At 36.1% G+C, this 21,404-nt stretch overlaps 2 protein-coding genes and 1 non-coding gene across 4 annotated transcripts; all 3 read right to left on the bottom strand.

Annotated features, from left to right (window-relative positions):
- Window positions 1-9,488: 9,488 nt before the first annotated feature.
- On the bottom strand, window positions 9,489-17,114 carry LOC130459113 (elongation factor 1-alpha). Of its 2 annotated transcripts, none has more exons than XM_056841216.1 (3): window positions 17,025-17,114; window positions 10,637-11,114; window positions 9,489-10,528 (listed from the first exon to the last, which is right to left on the bottom strand). In XM_056841216.1, the coding sequence occupies exons 2-3, from the start codon at window positions 11,096-11,098 to the stop codon at window positions 9,647-9,649; spliced, it is 1,344 nt and encodes a 447-aa protein (XP_056697194.1). In that variant the 5' UTR covers window positions 11,099-11,114; window positions 17,025-17,114; the 3' UTR covers window positions 9,489-9,646. The 2 variants fall into 2 exon arrangements, with proteins under 2 accessions (XP_056697194.1, XP_056697196.1); XM_056841218.1 differs by lacking the exon at window positions 17,025-17,114 and adding an exon at window positions 11,823-11,889.
- On the bottom strand, window positions 14,148-17,075 carry LOC110804401 (elongation factor 1-alpha-like). Its single transcript, XM_056841221.1, has 2 exons — window positions 15,408-17,075; window positions 14,148-15,304 (listed from the first exon to the last, which is right to left on the bottom strand). The coding sequence occupies exons 1-2, from the start codon at window positions 15,867-15,869 to the stop codon at window positions 14,468-14,470; spliced, it is 1,299 nt and encodes a 432-aa protein (XP_056697199.1). The 5' UTR covers window positions 15,870-17,075; the 3' UTR covers window positions 14,148-14,467.
- Window positions 16,274-16,346, bottom strand: TRNAM-CAU (transfer RNA methionine (anticodon CAU)). The gene has a single exon. It is a non-coding gene; the product is annotated as a tRNA-Met (tRNA).
- Window positions 17,115-21,404: the final 4,290 nt, after the last annotated feature.

The raw sequence follows: 21,404 nt of genomic DNA, 5'->3' as shown, positions 1-21,404 counted from the left end.
CAAGTTCTTTTCAATACGTTTTTCAAAACATATTCATGTGAGATCTTATTTTGTTCGTCATAATGTGTAGTTTAATAATATCAAATTTTTATATTTATCAAACATACGTATTTTATTTGGAGATATTTACGTTTAAATATTGAGTTGAAACGAGTTGAAAAGTCAAAACATGACTAATATTTAAGAAAACGGAGGGAGTACATTATATTAAAACATACATCAGGCATGATACATGTCATTTACTGATGTGAAATTTTTCCGTCACAAAACATATATATCTACTTTTTTTTTTATTTTATTTTTTCTCTCCTTTTATATAAACTGCTATATATGGAAAAAAATATAAGATTATAGAATATTACAATATTAGACGATTTATGTAGCATTTTAGTCAAATCGACATATCAATTATAGAAAATATATTACTCGATATTTTGGTCAAATAAACATATGAATCATGTCAAATATTGTATTAAATTATCACATTCAACATATAAAATATATAATACGTAGTAGGGAGAAAATCTCATATTAGATGATTAAATAGTAGGTTTAAGATTTATTAATTACGCATTATCTTTAATGGATAAATATTTTAGTTAAACATTATAAAAAAGATGAGCAAATAATAATATTTGAATATCCATGCATGCACAAGATCTAATCGAGTTGCAACTACTCGTTCTGTATTTTTATAAGAGTCACACTTACCATTTTCGATCGTATTTTATTAGGTTTCACACTTTCATTTTTAATAACTTTTCTACCCAAATTTCTAATTATTTAATATATCTAATTTCTTCTAGGGACCACCACGTACTACAATAAACTCCCTCATCTTTTTATATTTGTTTATTACTCCCTCTCCTTCTCCCCCCCCCCCCCCCCCCCCCACTTGCTTTGTTATTTTTATTAGATTCAACACTTTTTCCTTAATACGTGTGTCAGTCAACATGTGACTCCGAATAAAATATGGAGGGAGTATATACGAGATATTTATTGATAAAAGTAGGCAAAATTGTTTTAAAAAAGTACCTTACTTTTGAGTCAACATAGTAGTACTATACTAGATTAGGTCCCGTGCAGCGCACGGATGAGACTAAATAATTTTTTTCTCTATTATGACTAATTTATTTAAAATATTTTTTTAATAAAACAAAATCATATAAAATTTTATTATGGGTTGTTGGAAAATTAGAGAAAAATATTATTTTATTCAAATTATAAAGTGATTAGTGCAATCTTAGGTGTTTGGGGTTTCGACAAAAATATTTAATTTGGGCAAAAAAAAAAAAAAATTCAAACCTTTATCAGGTAACTATTTCTTTTAAAATTGAATGATATCCATAACTGTTACCATATCCGTACCTTCTACATAAAATGGAAGAAAATAATAATTAATAACAAATGCTTGTTTGGGTATGGACATATAATAACACATTTTTTAAAAAAAACTATTGCATGTAGGCTAAGAGTATAATTAATCTTTTTTGAAAAAGGTTTATGAAAATCAAAATACTATCTTGCTATAACAGAGTAGCAACTTACTACGTATATTATAAAAAACAATAATATCATAAAATTGTGATTTTTCCATTCCTGACATATATTTTTCAAATTAGTATTATTATATTATGTTAGATTCTTGTCATAATACACATGAAATCGTAATTTTGAAAAAAATAAAATAAATAAATTAGGAACTTAGGTATTTTAAAAGATTCTTTAACATTTATTTTAAAAAATCTCTATTATATAAGCCAAGACTCAAGAGGTGAGGGTTATTTTCGTAAACACACTTTTGATTTTCCTATGTAAAGTATTAATATACCCTCTATACTTGCACAATTAAATTCAATTCAAAATCTGATTATTTACTGATTTAAATGCTGAATATTAATTCATTTAAAAAAATTGATCTGCTTACTTGCTGTCTCACCGATCTGCTTCGAATATTAAAAAAAATAAAAAATGAAAGGATGATGCAACTACTTTTATCTTCTTATACTCCGTATTGACGCCGATGGGAACAGAGTGGAGAATTGGTAAAATATTCCGTATATCTTTAATTACTCCACCTAATTTTTAATCTCTATTATACGAAGTATAAGTGAGGAGGTGAGGTAATTTTAATAAATTCACTTTTGGTGTCCCATTTAGATTACTAAATTACCCACCACAATGGAATAGGGAATATAATGACAACTTACGCAATAGGATAAGCCCAAAGAAGCATTTTAATCAATCTAGCCCCTTAAATATATTCTTACCATTTTAATCAATCTGTTTATATACGTTCGGCTCTATCAAAATTATAGGTTTCTATCGCATTTATATTATATTTTTTACATGTTATGTCAGGTTCAAATGTAATAACACAAATCTGTTTCTTATATTCGCACGCATCGCGTGCATATAAGACTAGTATATATATATATGTATGGACACACCAGGAGATGACATGTGTCATTTCTGATGTGTCTTTTAGTTATAGTATTGATGATTGGTTTAATTTTGTCAAAAAGTACCTTGAATTAAAAAGATTTCAACTCTCCCTACCAATGCAGTGAGTCGCACTTTTGGTGGGGTCAAAAAAAGGTGAACGAAGATACATTAGGCAGCATGGAAGAAACTTTGTAGGCCTAAGGAGTAGACCTGGTTATCGGGCGGGGCGGGTCAGCGTCGGTGCGGGTCAAAAGAGGGTCGGGTATTGAAAGGGTCATTTTTAGCGGGTCGATAATGGGCGGGTCAAAAGCGGGTCGCGGGTCAATATCGGGTCATTAGTGGGCGGGTCAATAAACGAGCAATGAAAAATGAAAAACAAAAGAGCCATGTGCAAGTACAAGTAAATACAAAGCTATACACGTAATTTTTTGTATCATTACTATTTTAATTTTCAAAATAATTGTAGTATAAGTTTGACCCTATAATGACCCTATCCAATAAAGGCTCTGTCCAATAAGAGCCCTGTCTAATAAAAGCCATATTAACTTGACCCTAACCCTATATCCATTGGACTACCCTGTCCAATAACCAGGTATACTAAGGAGGAAGGGGGCCGGGGTTAGGGTTCCGTCGTTTTAAGCTCCGGGCTTTGATCGGAAAGCAACCTTGGAGTTGGAATGTGGAGGTTGATGCTCTTATTAATCCTATTACTAGGAGTTGGAATGGCCAGCTTGTTTCTCGATTGTTCTTACCTTTTGAACAAGAAAGAATATTGGGTATTCCACTTAGTAGTAAGTTACCAGATGATTGTCTTTGCTGGGACTTAGTAAAACACGGTGAGTACTCTGTTAGGTCAGCATACAAATCTCTTATCGATGATGACCGGAAAGGGGGCTAAGTGGCTACGTCTCATCCCGAACTTTGTGGAAGAAACGGTGGCATGTTCGAACGCTACACTGCGTTTTCGCTTGGAGGGCATGTCAATCCGCCCTCCCAAATCGACAGGGGCTTAGCCGTCGGATACCTACCAACGATTCTTCTTGTGGTGTGTATCACGCGGAGGAGGTGTCGGCTTTACATACTGTTAGAATAATGCCTTGAATCGGTCAAACCCCTTACTGCAACGCCCCATTAATGAAATCTCGTTGTCCGGTCAGCGAGTTGGGGTCCAGGGATGACGCCCATGGTTTTAGGGGTTCGCGGACGCAACGTGGGAGATGAGATGAGATCACTTCATAAGAAGGAAAATTTGGTAATATTAATCCAACCTTTGGCCGATTTTCTTTTATTAATCCCACCTACGACATATTTTTTAATAATCCCACCTTTACTACCCGACGACTTTTATTGGGTTTAAGTGGCCGGTAATCGGTGAAAAAGTCAACGAGATGGTGATGAATTGATGATGATGACTGAATATATCGAGAGAGAGTACTGCCATGTAGAGAAATAATGCCGCTTACAACAGTTTTATGACCTGTTGGGCCCAATAAAAGTTGTTGGGTAATAAAGGTGGGATTATTAAAAAATATGTCGTAGGTGGGCTTAATAAAAGAAAATCGGTCAAAGGTTGGATTAATATTACCAAATTTTCCTCATAAGAATCAAACTTGGAAATTAACCAAGAGATCTCGAGACAGGTAGATCGTCAATTGTAAATGGATCTACAAGAAGAAGGAAGGAGAAACATTTGTTGAGGGTATCAAGTATAAAGCTTGAGTAGTAGCTAAAGGGTTCACTCATAGAGAGGGAGTAGACTATAATGAGATTTTTTCACTAGTGGTCAGACACACTTCCATCAGAGTGCTACTAGCAATAGTTGCACATCAGGATCTGAAGCTTGAACAATTAGATGTGAGACATCTTTTTAGCGTGGAGAGCTGGAAGAGGAGATATACATGACTCTGCCAGATGGTTTTCAGGTTCCTGGTAAGGAAGACTATGTTTGCAAGTTGAAGAAGTCCTTGTATGGACTAAAGCAGTCTCCAAGGAAGCGATATAAGAAATTCGACAGCTATATGATAGAGATTAGCTACAACAGGAGGCTGTATGATTGTTGTGTTTACTACAGCAAGACAGCAAATGGTTCATTGATTTATCTGGTCTTTTATGTAGATGTTATGTTGTTAGCTGTAGAGAACAAGTCTGATGTTCAGAAGTTGAAGGATCTCCTTAGTGCTGAGTTTGAGATGAAAGATTTGGGTGCGGCTCGGAAAATTCTGGGGATGGAGATTTATAAGGATATAAGCAAAAAGAAGATATTCTTATCGCAAAAAGGATACATTCAAAAGATTTTGTCAAGATTTGACGTGTCTATAACAAAGCCCATATATACTCCCAGTCCTGCAAATGCACATTTGTCTGTTTCTTTTGCACCTAAGTCTGTTGAGGAGAAGGAGTACATGTCTCGAGTTCCATATGCTAGTGCAGTAGGAAGCTTGATGTATGAAATTGTCTGTACTAGACATGATCTTGCACATTCTGTTAGTGTTGTTAGTAGGTTTATGAGTGAACCTGGCAAGGAGCATTGGCAAGTTGTGAATAGGATTTTTCGGTACCTAAAAGGTACATACAAAGTGTTTGGTGACAGTGTTTTTAGACTCTGATTATGCTGGAGATATTGACAATAGAAGATCTATGACTGGTTATGTTTTCACTCTTGGTAGTTTAGTTGTCATTTGTAAAGCTACTCTGCAACCTACGTGTCTTTGTCTACTACAGATGCAGAGTACATGACATTGACAGAAGCAGCAAATCAGGGGATATTGGTCAGTGATTTGAGTCTATATCATGATCAGACTATAGTGTACCGTGACAGTCTCAGTGCAATCTTTTTAGTTAAGGATCAAGTCCATTATGAGAGGACTAAGCACATCGGTGTGAGATATCATTTTCTGAGAAGTAGGAAGAGAATTAAGGTGAATAAATTGGGTACTGTTGATAACCCAACCGATATGTTCACCAAGCCTGTTCCACATAGCCAGTTTCAACATTGTTTGGACTTGCTAAATGTTAGGAGTTGTTGATTGCCTTTTTGAGGGCAAAATTTGAGGCATAGGAGTTTCTGGTACATCTAGCATTATAATGGTGTATCTGGTACATCGGTTTTTTGTGAGAGGATTCAAGTCTAGGTGGAGATTTGTTAGAATACTGCCTTGAACCAGTCAAGCCCCTTACTGCAAGTGTCAACACGGTATCTGTTATTGTGGACTAGGGTTATCTGTTTTGGCCTGTTTTCTAGGCTTTTCCGCATCTGTCTAGAGAGTACTATATAAACTCTCTAGGTCATAACCTAGTTATATTATGTAATATGTACTCAAGATCAATAAAACTTTCCTCCCCTCTGCATGTGGACGTAGCTAACACATTTTTAGTGAATCACGTTAAATATCTGCGTTCTTTATTTACGTCATTTAATCTTTCTTTTGCTTCTGTTATAACCCATACTTTGATGGGCTTCCAACTAGCGTGCAGTGTTTGGAGTGAATCCAGGTTTGAATTTGTATCTCTTTGGAAGTGTAGCTTCTTGGTGGAATAGTGGGAAAAATGCTTTAATGAGCTTGAGGTTGAGGAGATATATGGAAGATGTTCTCCCTATATGTTTGGCTATATGGGGAGCTTGAAATAGCTTTGTCATGGAAAATATAGTACCTTAACCCACGAAAGTGGCGCATAGACTTGGTTATCGGGCGGGCGGGTCAGGGTCGGTGCGGGTCAAAAGAGGGTCGGGTATTGAAAGGGTCATTTTTAGCGGGTCGATAATGGGCGGGTCAAAAGCGGGTTGCGGGTCAATAGCGGGTCATTAGTGGGCGGGTCAATAAACGAGCAATGAAAATTGAAAAACAAAAGAGCCATGTGCAAGTACAAGTAAATACGAAGCTATACACGTAATTTTTTGTGTCATTACTATTTTAATTTTCAAAATAATTGTAGTATAAGTTTGACCCTATAATGACCCTGTCCAATAAAGACCCTGTCCAATAAGAGCCCTGCCCAATAAAAGCCCTATTAACTTGACCCTAACCCTATATCCATTGGACTACCCTGTCCAATAACCAGATCTAGTGGTGCAGTATGCGTGTGAGATTAGTGGGGAGGTGCGAGAGGAGTTGAGCAGGGAGGCCGCAGGCTCGAAGGTGATCGGGTTGGCTACCCAGTTACTTGGAAGGATCCAAGGGAAGGATGAAGGTGAACGTTGATGCATGTCTATTAGGGCATTGGGGTAGTTGCGAGACAATGTGGGCAAAGTGGTGGCTTGTGCATGCTATGCACCAGTTTATGGAAAGGTGGGAGACAAGTGTGGCTGAGGCTAAGGAAAATTATGGGGGGGTGACGGTAGAGAAGGAGTTGGGCTATGAGCGTATTGTGATCGAGTCATCGAGAGTGATGCGCTACTAATCATCCAAACTTTGCAAGGAGGCACACATGGAAGCATCGGCTTGTTTTTAATTTTTGAGGATATTTCTGATTTATGTTCTAGCTTTGTTGATGTTAATTGGTCTTTTGTTCAACGTAGTGGGAATAAGGTGGCCCATAATTTAGCTCATCTTCAACCTTGGGAGGTTGGGAAACGATTGTGGGTGGACGACTTCACGACTAGTATCCTAGATGTAGCTGCTTCTGATTTATTAGTATAATTCTCATCTTATGGGTTCTTTTAAAAAAAGTTGTATTAAAAAACGTGGCCTTTAACCAACATTACGTCCATTAACTTTACTTTTCCTCCAAACATGTGGTGTAACACACTTGACAATCAAATCGACTGGCCCCTAATCCATTTATAAGAATAGGCATTAACACACCAAAAATCTCATACCAAATGTGCTTTGGTGGCAAATAACTTTGAATTTGATTTTAATACAATAGTTGGCGTGTGTTTACACGTTCTATTTTCCCACTTAAATTTTGCAAATAGTCGGAATCAATGGACGAAATGTTGACTATTTGGTCGGAATGCTGGTCAAAGATACCGTTTTAATATAACTTTTTAACTAAAGGTACTTTTCAAAATCAAACCAATAAGGTATAGTGCAAAATTGACCTAAAAATAAGGTATGTTTTAACAATTTTGCCAGAAAATAATTCACTCATACTTGTATCTTTTTTATGATTTTCTAATTGTATTGGGCGTAATATGAAATTTATTTCGTAATAAAAGGCTTATTAAATACTCCGTAGTACAGAGAATACGTGTTCTGGGTATGAAACAATTGACTTCGGATTGAAGTCTTTCGTTGTAGACTTGTAGGAGGGATCTAGCTTGGTCTTGAGAGTGTTGTAGCTCGAGAGTACCTATACACACAAGTGAGTTAACTATCCTCCGGGGTGTTCCGAGGAAAGCTCCTCCGATACCTAAATAAGTACTAGGTTCGGGAGTAGAGAAAACTCTCTAGGTTAAAGTGTGTCGTACTTTGGTATGTGCACTAGAGCGACACATTTATAGTATTGCATAAAGTTGATGGGCTTTATTGTGATAGGTTTTGGGCCATAAGGAGGGTTTTAGAACCTAGAGGAGAGTCCGACATATATTTTATAAGCCAAATGGTCTTTTGGATGGCAGATCCAATTGAAAGTTAATTAGACACCTAAACAATACGTATATCACATATAAGAGAGTCAGGCTAGTCGATATTATGAAACGACTTTATGTTATATAGCACGAATTTCTAATAATGCAAGATTTTCGTAGACCATTAGAAATACAAGTAGATAATAGCAAATGGATAAAGCTATTTGATCATAACATCTTGAAAGAGATATTCAATTAGTATGAATATGATCAAGTGGTTCATTTATGGTATTATACCCTTTATTTGATCATGGGTCCAATTCACATGAAATTAAATGTTTCCCTTTTTCTTTTCCAATTCGCAAAAAGTCATATCTATAGATGCACTGCGAGAATGATATGGTGCATCTCCTGATGAGTTACTTTCAGGGTTAAAGTTAAAGCCATAATAACTTTTTCATGTGCCAAGTAAGTCTGGCATGTTAAGCATATACAAAAGAAAAAGAAGGAAAACGAGATCATAGGTGAACGAACGTATCTTAAAAGAGAAGCAACAAATTGAAGTGCCGCAAAATGAAAAGAATAGGAACGGACTAAAAACATAAAGGGTGAAGACCATTTTGAAATGGACTAAAACGAAAAGTGTAAAAATTATTTTGAAACGGGGTAATATATGCGAGTGAGAGTGTGTTGGTTAGCCAAGGCTAAACAACTAAACAAGTGTCCGAAAATTGCAATATTAATATTCAGATATACTTATTGTCATACTCTCTCAATCCCTAAAAGATTGTGTAATACACCATTAAACGAACGTATTTTCAGATATACTACTGTCCTACTCTCTCAATCCCTGAAAGATTGTATTATAACATTTGCTTTTGAGTAATGTCCAATTGTAATAGAGTGAATAAAAGCATTTGGACAATTCTTTTACTGAAGGAGGGAGAACCTAAAATAAGTGAATAAGATACCTTCTTCATAATCTTGATTGCAGGACAAATTTTTTCTTCCATACTCAACTGAAATACTAACCGATTACTATGGATCACCAAAAAGTAAAGGATTCTGGCTACAGTAACCTCTAGAGCAGCATAGCCCGTCCACAGCTACCGATGGTGCCACAAAACCCAACCTTGACTTGTTGAACTCTTACCTTAGCTTACTTTTCTACGATGGCCGATCCAGCAACAATTCGCATAATGCTCGCTCTAAAACACTTGTAACCTAATCGAGTATAAGCTAGGTATAATGGTCTCTTAAGTTAGAAAGGAAGAAAGGAAAAATAACCATGGCACCCTAAATAGGCACCATATCGTCTAAAAATTAACAGGATGAAGAAATCCTAAACATGGTAACAACGCTGCATAACATATTAACATCAGGTTAAAATCACGGCACAGGCACAGGCAATTTCACATTCAAGTCAAGGACACTATTTGGAACTTCAGATTCAACCCTCATCATAACTTCAATGAAAAGTATAGTTATACCAGCACTCTAGAAATCTAGAATGCAGGCAATTCAACATATAAGATGGATAAAAACTAGGGATGATCATAAAATTAAGAACTCAGAAATCTCAACGACACAAAAAGTACTCAACATAGATTGATATCCCTTGAAAGAGCCTAAACAACTTTCACAGAATCCTAGCCACAAAAACAAACATTCAATTTAAAACACTGAAACACCTCATTTCTTCTTTAGGGCAGCCTTGGTGACCTTGGCTCCAGTTGGGTCCTTCTTCTCAACACTCTTGATGACACCAACAGCAACGGTCTGTCTCATGTCCCTCACGGCAAAACGACCAAGGGGTGGGTACTGTGAGAAAGTTTCCACCACCATTGGCTTGGTGGGAATCATCTTTACCATACCAGCATCACCATTCTTCAAGAACTTGGGCTCCTTCTCAAGCTCCTTTCCGGAACGCCTGTCAATCTTAGTCACAAGCTCAGCAAACTTGACAGCAATGTGAGAGGTGTGACAGTCCAACACTGGGGCGTATCCGTTTCCAATCTGACCAGGGTGGTTCATGATGATGACCTGAGCAATGAAGTTGGCTGCCTCCTTAGCAGGGTCGTTCTTTGAGTCAGATGCAACGTATCCACGCTTGATATCCTTGACTGCAACATTCTTGACATTGAAACCAACATTGTCACCAGGAAGAGCCTCTGGAAGGGACTCGTGGTGCATCTCAACTGACTTAACTTCAGTGGTCAATCCAGTAGGACCGAACGTAACAAGCATACCAGGCTTCAACACACCAGTTTCAACACGTCCCACTGGCACCGTTCCAATACCTCCAATCTTGTAGACATCCTGAAGTGGAAGACGAAGGGGCTTGTCTGACGGCCTCTTTGGCTCGTTGATCAAGTCAAGAGCCTCAAGAAGGGTTGGTCCCTTGTACCAGTCAAGGTTGGTTGACCTCTCAATCATGTTGTCACCCTCAAACCCAGAAATGGGAACGAAGGCGATTTTGTCTGGGTTGTAACCAACCTTCTTCAGGTATGAGGAGACTTCCTTGACAATTTCTTCGTACCTTCCCTTGGAGTACTTGGGAGTGGTGGCATCCATCTGTTACAATAAACAAGGAGATCAGAATAACCTAAACAGTAGAAACTCAACAACCTCTCCAACCAATGACTTAAATTACTGAAAAGTGAAAACAGATTCATTTTATACCTTGTTACAACAACAGATCATTTGCTTGACACCAAGGGTGAAGGCAAGAAGAGCATGCTCACGGGTCTGACCATCCTTGGAGATACCAGCCTCAAAACCTCCGGTGGTGGAGTCAATAATGAGGATAGCACAATCAGCCTGGGAGGTACCAGTAATCATGTTCTTGATAAAGTCTCTGTGTCCTGGGGCATCAATAACAGTGCAGTAGTACTTGTTGGTCTCAAACTTCCACAAGGCGATATCAATGGTAATACCACGTTCACGCTCAGCCTTTAGTTTGTCAAGAACCCATGCATACTTGAAGGACCTTTTGTTCATCTCAGCAGCTTCCTTCTCGAATCTCTCGATCACACGCTTGTCAATACCTCCAAGCTTGTAGATCAAGTGACCAGTGGTGGTTGACTTTCCAGAATCGACATGGCCAATGACCACCAAACTGATATGAATCTTCTCCTTACCCATGATTAAAGTTGTGAAGCTGCTCACACAAACAAACTAAATTAGAACCTACCCTATATTAAAAGACATAAAAAGACACAACGAAGAATGATGCATTGCATGGGATACTCATTTTCCATAGATTTGAATGATGAGCGATTCGTGAATGACAAAATAAAGCTACAATAGTTACCAGTACTATACCACTAAGCAGGACTCAGATATCAATGGCATCTGGCTAGAGATCCCATTGAAACATGAATAATCTACCAAAACTAACACCAGGGCAAGTATACAACTCGATCTAATCTGCATTTCTAGTACGCAACAGATTTCTAACTATATAATTTACAATCTTTAAAACTTAACCATCACATCACAATCCCCTCGATTTCATCACACACGAAATCAATTAAAGCATTCAATACATGACAAACAAACATCGTTGAATAGCAAGTAAAGTATTAAAAGAAATTCCCAATCAGCATTCACAGAAAACAAAGCAAAACGAACAGATCTGGACAGCAAACTCACATTTAGGTTCAATCAAAATTACAAGTAATTCAAAGAGCTGAACAAATCACAATCAGAAAAGACATGATAACAAATGCATACAGCTCAAATCTATTTATGAAATTCAGGGACGTATTAGACAACAGCTCAAATCTACGAGTACGATGTATGAAATCAACAACCACAGATTGAAAAAATCAGATAAGAAATTCAGGATGAGAGAAGAAATATGAACCTGAATGAAGCTCCGCCAAAACCCTAGCCGCAGTGAGAGGAGAATGAGAGTGAAGTAAAAGTAGCGAAGAGGGTTTGCGGAGAGCCACATTTTGGTTTATATAGGAGAGAGATGGAAATGCAATAGTAGGTCACACGTTCTTTGGACGTAAATGTCCTCCAATCTGAACTTGTATTTACCAAATTATCCATGCTAAAATTAGAACTTGCAAAAATTCACCCGGTTAGGGATTATATTTTTCTATTATGATCATGGCCCTTTTCGGCAAAAGTAGCGGTAGCGGTTATCGGTTGAGTAGCGGGTAGCGATTAGCGGTTGAGTAGCGAGTAGCGGTTAACGGTTGGAGTAGCGGGTAACGGTTAGCTGTCATAATAGTGGGTAATTAATATGAACGTTCGGTAAAAGTAGCAGTTGATATTATAAAATAAAATAAAAGCTGGAATATTATTTAAAACTTTAATATAAATTTGTCAAACATTACCCGCTACCTTAAACGCTACTAATTTTAACGTTTAATAAAAGCTACTCAACCGCTACCTCTACCGCTAACCGCTATCTAAACCGCTACCTCGCCAAACATTTATAAAATTTACAAGTAGCGTCTTCACTTGGTCAAAACGTTACCCGCTACCTCAAACGCTACCGCCGAACACGCCCCATAATAAGCATGATCATCGCTTAGAATTAATATGAACTACACAAAATACTTTCTTTTTTCTTTAAATTTAATATAAATAATATATTTTAACGATTTTAATTGTTATCTTTAAATTTAAATATACAATTCCTTTTATAAAAATAGTTTTTGTAATATCTGAATTTATCAAAATTAATTATTTGTATTTTCTAAAATCAATAAATAAACTTATTCCTCTCTCCTCTTGCTTGAGCTAATCCAGTGTTATTGGTATTATCGTCGGAGTTCTGATGGCCGGCAAATCGACCTCGTCGTTCATCATTCATGGGTGTCGCTCATCGTTCATGGGAATCGTTGGAGTTATTTAATCGTCATAATGGTTTCGTCGTTGTTGCTTAATCCGGAATTTTGGATTTTTGGTTTTGGGTTTATTAGATATGGAAATCAATGGGATGAAGAAGAGGGAGGTGTTGATGATATTGAAGCAAAGAGCAATGTATTTCGGTGCTTGTTCCTTATAATTCACCACAATTATCGGTTGCCATGGCCGTAGAAACGAGAAACGGCAAACTTTGGTGGCTGCCGGAAAAACTGGAGTCACGGCGGAGGTTTGGAAATTCGTCAGGCCTGTTAAATCTGGATATCACCGGTGGGTTGAAGAATAATAATGTTTTAGTGTTGAATATGGAATTTCCATCGATTGAATGGTTGTCATGGATGGAATTTCTTGCTATGGCAAAACTTGCAGGTCAATCGCTGCCATGGGAGAAGGAAGGAACTACGGTTTTGACTGATTATCCTTATGTTCTTAATTATGGACATTACCAACCTCATGTATGGTTAGTATCTAAACACTTTGTTGGGTGTTAGCATCCTTATATCATTAAGGACATTACTAATATCATGCATGGATAGTATCCAACACCTGATTGGGCGTTACCATCCTTATGTTCTTATGGATATTACCAACATAATTCATGGATAGTATCCAAACACAATATAAAATGATGATTTAGGGCAACATGTCCGTAATTTCCCCCTTTATTCTTCCAACAGTGAAACTTTTCTACTTTGTTTCACGTCTTCTCCCCTCAACTTTCTTGTTTAACCCACTCCCAAAATCGTACATTCAAACCCTAAATTCCATTCTCCTGAAATCGAATTTAGCTCTCTTGAATTTCAATTTCACCACCTTTTGTTTCGTTTATCTGTCTCTGTAACCCTAACTGAATTGTACATTAAGCGGAAGATGATGTCCTTCCCCTATGTGATGTATCCATTTATAGCCATGACTCTTCTTAATTTTCAAGAACGGATTCTTCTAAAGAATTAAATAATGACACGATTAGCGACTTGTTCGATTTCAAGCAAGGATTCTTCTAAAGAGTTAAATAATGACACAATTAGCGACTCGTTCGAGTTCTTCACACCTCGATCACACCCGAAAATCGTTTTCTGTGGGAAGTCAATTCCATGTAGGGGATTAGGGGAACACTAACGTACCAAGAACAACGTCAAACATGTAAGGATGCAATAAAGCACCGGGGAGCTTAATTTAAACTGCAAATTCAACTACAAACACAACATTTAACTTCTACAATTACAAAAACAACAGATCTACGCAACAGAAAGGTCCATAACCTATGCAATATTCAAAACAAACAATGAAAGATCTAGAACACCGGCAATCACCAAGAAAAAACATTCTTGATTAGGTACTTAAATTTCGATAATGGCAGATGCAGTTTTGTGAACATTAAGTATACCTCAAAAGGGTATTTGACACCAAACAACTAAACGCATAGTACGAAAGACCAAGATCATGCCACCGTCGATCCAGCACCCAATTCTGAGAATAGGAGCCAGAAGACACTGACCACAAAAGTTTACAACAAAGAGAACACAAGTTTAAATACAACACACATCTACTAACAGTTAAAAAGTTTGTATAATACTCAGAACTGCAATGATAATCCGCCTCCAGGGCCTCAGCTGATGCAATAAACATTCATTTCTTCTCAACACTCTTGATAACACCAACAGCAACAGTCTGTCTCATGTCCCTCACGGCAAAACGACCAAGGGGTGGGTACGCTGCAAAAGTCTCCACCACCATAGGCTTGGTGGGAATCATCTTTACCATACCAGCATCACCATTCTTCAAAAACTTGGGCTCCTTCTCAAGCTCCTTACCAGAACGCCTGTCAATCTTGGTCACAAGCTCGGCAAACTTGACAGCAATGTGAGAGGTGTGACAGTCAAGGACTGGGGTATACCCGTTTCCTATCTGACCAGGGTGGTTCATAATGATGACCTGAGCAACGAAGTTAGCTGCCCCCTTAGCAGGGTCGTTCTTGGAGTCAGATGCTACGTATCCACGCTTGATTTCCTTGACAGAAACATTCTTAACATTGAAACCAACATTGTCACCAGGGAGAGCCTCTGGAAGAGACTCGTGGTGCATCTCAACTGACTTAACTTCAGCGGTCAGTCCAGTGGGACCGAAGGTAACAATCATTCTAGGCTTCAAAACACCAGTTTCAACACGACCCACTGGCACAGTTCCAATACCTCCAATCTTGTAGACATCCTGAAGTGGAAGACGGAGGGGCTTATCTGAAGGCCTCTTTGGCTCGTTGATCAAGTCAAGAGCCTCAAGAAGGGTCGGTCCCTTGTACCAGCCAAGGTTGGTGGACCTCTCAATCATGTTGTCACCCTCAAACCCAGAAATGGGAACAAAGGCAATTTTGTCTGGGTTGTAACCAACCTTCTTCAGGTATGAGGAAACTTCCTTGACGATTTCTTCATACCTTCCCTTGGAGTACTTGGGAGTGGTGGCATCCATCTGTTACAATAAACAAGGAGATATCAGAATAACCTAAACATCAGAAAGTCAACAACCTCTCCAACAAATCACTCAAATTACTGAAAACAGATTTATTTTATACCTTGTTACAACAACAGATCATTTGCTTGACACCAAGGGTGAAGGCAAGCAGAGCATGCTCACGGGTCTGGCCATCTTTGGAGATACCAGCCTCAAAACCTCCAGTGGTGGAGTCAATAATGAGGATAGCACAATCAGCTTGGGAGGTACCAGTAATCATGTTCTTGATAAAGTCTCTGTGTCCTGGGGCATCAATCACAGTGCAGTAGTACTTGTTAGTCTCAAACTTCCACAAGGCGATATCAATGGTAATACCACGTTCACGCTCAGCCTTTAGTTTGTCAAGAACCCATGCATACTTGAAGGACCTTTTGTTCATCTCAGCAGCTTCCTTCTCGAATCTCTCGATCACACGCTTGTCAATACCACCAAGCTTATAGATCAAATGACCAGTAGTGGTCGACTTACCAGAGTCGACGTGGCCAATGACCACCAAGCTAATGTGAATCTTCTCCTTACCCATGATAACTTCTTAACCTAAACTGCAGGTGGAAATAAAGACTTAAATTGAATAAAATATGCAACAAAGCTCCTGTTCAGATACAATTGAGTCAAATGGAAAGTAATGAACAATTCAGCATCACATCAGACAACTGGCATCCAACTACAACAGCACTCAAAGAAACTACTTAAAATCTCAACACAAACAAATATACCACACTACATGATACACAACATAATTTGTTATTGAAATAAAGTGTGCAATAAAAAGCCTGTACAAAAGGATTAATTCCATTTTACAACTTCAATCATCATCCAAAACAAGGCACAAATTATAATTAAACATAACTTATCAGGTTAATAACTATATATATTATCAATGTAATCAATCTATCGATCTATAATATGGTATGATATAATATCATATGCCAGGAACCAGATTCGAACTGGTGACCAGAGGATTATGGATCCTTTGCTCTACCAACTGAGCAATCCTGACCATAGTCAAGCAATATGAATCTGCTTACCCATGATTAAAGTTGTGAAGCTGCTCACACAAACAAACTAAATTAGACCTAGCTATATTAAAAGACATGTAAACAGACATACCCAAGAATGATGCATTGCATGGGATACTCAATTTTTGTACAATTGAATGACAAGCGATTCATAAGTAACAAAAGAAAGCTACCAATACTATACCATGAAACCAAATTCAGGCATCAAAGGCATCTGTCTAGAGTTCCAATTGAAACATGAAATAATCTACCAAAACTAACACCAAGGCAAGTAAACAACTCGATCTAATATTCTAATCTGCATTTCTAGTACGCAACAGCACAATCCCCTCGATTTCAATCCAAACGAAATCAATTTATCATTCAATGCATGGCAAGCGAACATCGTTGAATAACAAGCCAAGTATAAAAGAAATTGCCCAATCAACATTCACAGAAAACAAAGCAAAACGAACAAAATCAATTAAATTATCTGGACAGCAAACTCACATTTAGGTTGAATCAAATTTATAGTAATTCAAAGAGCTAAAACAAATCACAATAAGAAAAACATGATATCAACAAACAGCAGCTCCAAACTACGAGTACAACGTATGAAATCAACAACCACAGATTGAGAAATCAGATAAGAAATTCAGGATGAGAGAAGAAAGATGAACCTGAATGAAGCTCCGCCAAAACCCTAGCCGCAGTGAAAGGAGAATGAGAGTGAAGTAAAAAGTTGCGAAGAGGGTTTGGGACACATTTTGGGTTTTATAGGAGAAAATCATACTTTTTGATGATGACATGCAGCTATACTAATGGTCTATTGAGTGTATGTGTAAAGGTGATTACAGTCGAGCAAGAAGACTCGAAAACCGACGCATATTCAAAGACTGAACGGAGTTCCTTTGAAGGAACTGTGAAAGTTCCTACTCCGTACATAGGAACAGGCGCTAGGAAGCTGTAGAAACGAAGTTGAAAATTAAAAATAAAGTTTTTTTTTAATAATTTATTTTTAGGATTAATTGAAGTATTTGGAAAGAGAAATATACATGAACTATGTAAGATTTGATTTAGTGAGTGAATCTTGGAAGTTTTAATGAAAAGATTTATTTTAAATTGGCTTTTTATTATTTTATTTAAACGAATTTGTCACTTAGATAAAGGATGATTTTACAATGGCTACATCAACTTTGTAGCCATGATAAGCTTTTAATCTTGACCTTTTATTTAGATGTGTTAAATATATACCATTCATTTTTTGTTGACTTGACTTTTAAAATAATTTATATTTCTTTTAAATTAAATAATTTATTTTTCATAAACTAAAAATAATACATTAATTTATTTTCCTCACCTCTCTCAATCTACGATATTATCATCGATTTATGCCCTTTTCCATTTTATAAGTATTAACTTGTGCATATGGTTTTTTTTATACGAAAATGATAAAGGTCGCAACATGTAACCTTTAAGCCGTGTCACAATGATGAAATAGCATGCTTATGTGTCATGATTTAAATTGGAAATTAAAATATTTAACTTATATAACCTATTATATATGTTTCAGAAAAAGGTAGAAAAATCTTAATATTCTAATTTGTTTCCTTCTTTATACCGATTACCTTATTTACATATTTTCATAGTAAAAATATTGCATTGATAGTAAAAATAATCTGATGACGCATAGTCTATGTGGCGCCTATATGTACCAATTAAACTGCGACACGTAAGATTGCGACAACTAAGGCCCTATTTAGTTCACCTTATTTCTCCTGATCTGATATGATCTGATCTGGTCTAATCTGATCTGGTCTGATATGATCTGAACTGATCTGGTCTGATCTGATCTGAACTGATCTGGTCTGGTCTGATCTGATCTGGTCTGATCTGATCTGGACTGATCTGATCTGGTCTGATCTGGTCTGATCTGATCGGATCTGATTCTTCAGAATTAAGTTTAAACAAAAATCTACATTTATTAATATTGAACGACTTACGTGTAAAATAAATGTTACACAAATTTATAATATTATTATTATTTATTTGACTTTGCTCATGATTTAACTATTCCTTATATTAGATAGACCTACACATGATCTAGATAGATCGGTTATGATCTAGACATATAAGTTCTTATCTGGATATGATATGTACAGATCGGTTCTAATCTAGACATGATTTGTATAAATCAATTATGATCGGGACATGATCGGTTCTAATCTGGACATGATCTGTACAGATTAGTTCTGATCTGGACATGATATGTACAAATCAGTTATGATCTAGACATGATCTGGACATGATCTGTACAGATCAATTATGATCTGGACATGATATGTACAGATCAGTTCTGATTTGGACATGATATGTAAATTTCAGTTCTGATCTAGACATGATCTGTATTGATCAGTTATGATCTGGACATGATCTGTACAGATCAGTTTTGATCTGGTCATGATCTGTACAGACCAGTTCTGATCTGGACATGATCTTTGCAGATCTATTCTGATCTTAACATAATATGTACATAGTCGATATATAGATCAATTATAATTTGGACATATCGATTATGCTCTGGACATGATCTGTACAAATCGGTTTTGATCTGAACATATTGGTTCTGTAAGGATCGGTTCTGATGTAGACAAGATCTCTGCAAATTTGAACATGATCTGGACATGATCTGTACAGATCAATTATGATCTGGATATTATCTGATACTATCAGTTCTAGTCTGGATATATAATGGTTCTGATCTATAAAAATCAGTTCTGATATGGACATGACCTGATCATATCGTTTCTGATCTGGATTTAATGATTTTAATTTGGACATGATCAATTTGAATGTTTTGTTAATGTTTTTTTATGCCTTAAATAATAGATTTTAATTGCACCGACAACAAAATCATTTTTTATTAAAGCAATAATAGTAATAAAATATTAAATATAATAACAATGATATAAACATATAATAATAATAATAATAATAATAATAATAATAATAATAATAATAATAATAAAAGTCTGATCTGATCTGGTCTGATCTGAACTTATTTTTTCTGATCTGATATGATCTGAACTTATTTTTTCTGATCTGATCTGGTCTGATCTGATCTGATTAGATCTGAAATACTCCCTCCGTCCCAGATTAGTTGTTACACTTTCGTTTTTTGGCTGTTCCATATTAGTTGTTACACTTCTAAATTAGAAATGACCCCACAATTATTATATTGTCTCTCACACTCTCTCTTCCCACAATTTTTTTTTTTGTCACCACACCCTCTCTCATTCAATTAAAAAAATACCCCACTAACTCCTATCACATCTATTTTTTTTAATAAAATAACCATTAATAACCAAACAACCACTTATCACCTAAAACTTTGTGTAAAGGTAAGTGTAACAACTAATCTGGGACAGCGGGAGTAAGTAATAAGGTTCTGAAATAAGGTGAACTAAACAGGGCCTAAATATTGTCGCAACTAGCGACCTTTATCATCACCCTTTTTATACATGAATAGTTATATCTATGTTATTTAACAAAATTGAATACTCTAATGAATAGAAGGACCCCAAGGGAGTCGTAAAAAAAAAATTAAAGATAAGAATACCGTAGGAAGAAGAATAACAAAGCAGTATTAAACTCAAAAAATGTTTTCAAACATTTGTGCAAGAGTAATTATGGAATACTCTATAGGTTTTACCGTTTTAGAGTAGGAAAACCAATATTTATGTCCGATTGTTTTAATTATAAAGCTAATCAATGATTGTTGGGTGTTTCGTATGTGTATCTGATATGCAGCAGCTTTTTTTTTTTTTTTTTTTTTTTTTTTTTTTTTTACAAATTATTAAACCATTTTTGTGAAATTATTTCTTTTTTATTTTACTTTTATTTTAAAAAATTGGGGTCAAAAAAATATACGGATAAGATTAAATTCGTTGTTTTAAACGGTTAAGATTTAATACAATTATAGTGGCTACCATTTTATTGTAGCCATTGAAAAATCTTCCTTAGATAAAACGATTAATTTTGAGAAAAATCTAACTTAAGTAGGATTCTATTTTTAGATAATTTCTAAATACAGGAAATAAATTAATCTTTGCAAAACTAAAAAAGTTTGTAGAATTAACCTTTGTTTAAAATAAAAATAAAAAACCCTCGTCCGTTTATGACTTTACCTCCCTCATCACCTCCATTTTTTACACTTTGCGACCTTCAAACAACTCTCCATCTTTGCAATTTAGTTATCTCTAACAATCTAACTTCCAATTAATTAAAGTACTTGGGGAAGAAGATGTTGGATATAATGCAAATAGTTGATTTTAAACTCTAACACTTGGTGAAAATGGGTTTGTCCCACATTGGTAGAAATGCAAATGATGGTTTTGAACCTTACTATTTAAAGCTTTGTGGTTGTCCCACATTAAAGGAAAAAATAGCTTTTCTCTAGTTTAAATAGAAAAAAAAGTTATGATTGAGTAGTAAGCCTTCTAATATTTGAAGTTATGTTGTGGGCTAGAAAGAGGCATGATTTTTTATTACCCATTTGAATTCTGATCTTCGGTTTTAAAACGTTTTGATTGCCTCATTAAACTCTGATTTTCGGTTACAAAATTATTGTTCCTATATAATCAGTCTTGGGGGATCAGTTTCTATACACTGAAATTCTAACTCTCTCTTCTCTTCACCTACATTCTAAGCATTGTTATGAGTTGTACATCTATACTATATATTAAAAGGCGTTGCAAAAGAAGTTACATGACACATGACGCTCTGCTTATTAGTCATTCACTCTATGCGATTTTTACATACATGAAAAAAATGTGAACTATGGTTTGCATAAGGTTTGAACCCATAACCTTGCGTTTAAATAATAAAGCATTTACCACTATGACATGACGTGTTTCATGTTATCATTGCGAAAATAAAAATAAATAAATGAAAATGTTACTAATGTGGTAACCTGGGGCATCGCCCGGGCCCCAAAACTAGTTCCTCCTTAGTTTAGTGCACATTTCGGAGGAACGCTGTGTAAAATCTTGGGAGGCATC

This window comes from Spinacia oleracea, chromosome 1 (genome assembly GCF_020520425.1).
Source record: "Spinacia oleracea cultivar Varoflay chromosome 1, BTI_SOV_V1, whole genome shotgun sequence".
NCBI classification, from domain to species: Eukaryota; Viridiplantae; Streptophyta; class Magnoliopsida; order Caryophyllales; family Amaranthaceae; genus Spinacia; species Spinacia oleracea.
The sequence above is the reverse complement of the archived record's forward strand: the minus strand, read 5'-3'. Positions and strand labels throughout refer to the sequence as shown.

Bases quoted from the DNA above. Each gene is read 5' to 3' on its own strand.
- LOC130459113 (XM_056841216.1), bottom strand. From the start codon at position 11,098: ATGGGTAAGGAGAAGATTCATATCAGTTTGGTGGTCATTGGCCATGTC. The intron at 10,529-10,636 runs GTATAAAATGAA...TTATTGTAACAG, and splicing joins TGATCTGTTGTTGTAACAAG to ATGGATGCCACCACTCCCAA.
- LOC110804401 (XM_056841221.1), bottom strand. From the start codon at position 15,869: ATGGGTAAGGAGAAGATTCACATTAGCTTGGTGGTCATTGGCCACGTC. The intron at 15,305-15,407 runs GTATAAAATAAA...TTATTGTAACAG, and splicing joins TGATCTGTTGTTGTAACAAG to ATGGATGCCACCACTCCCAA.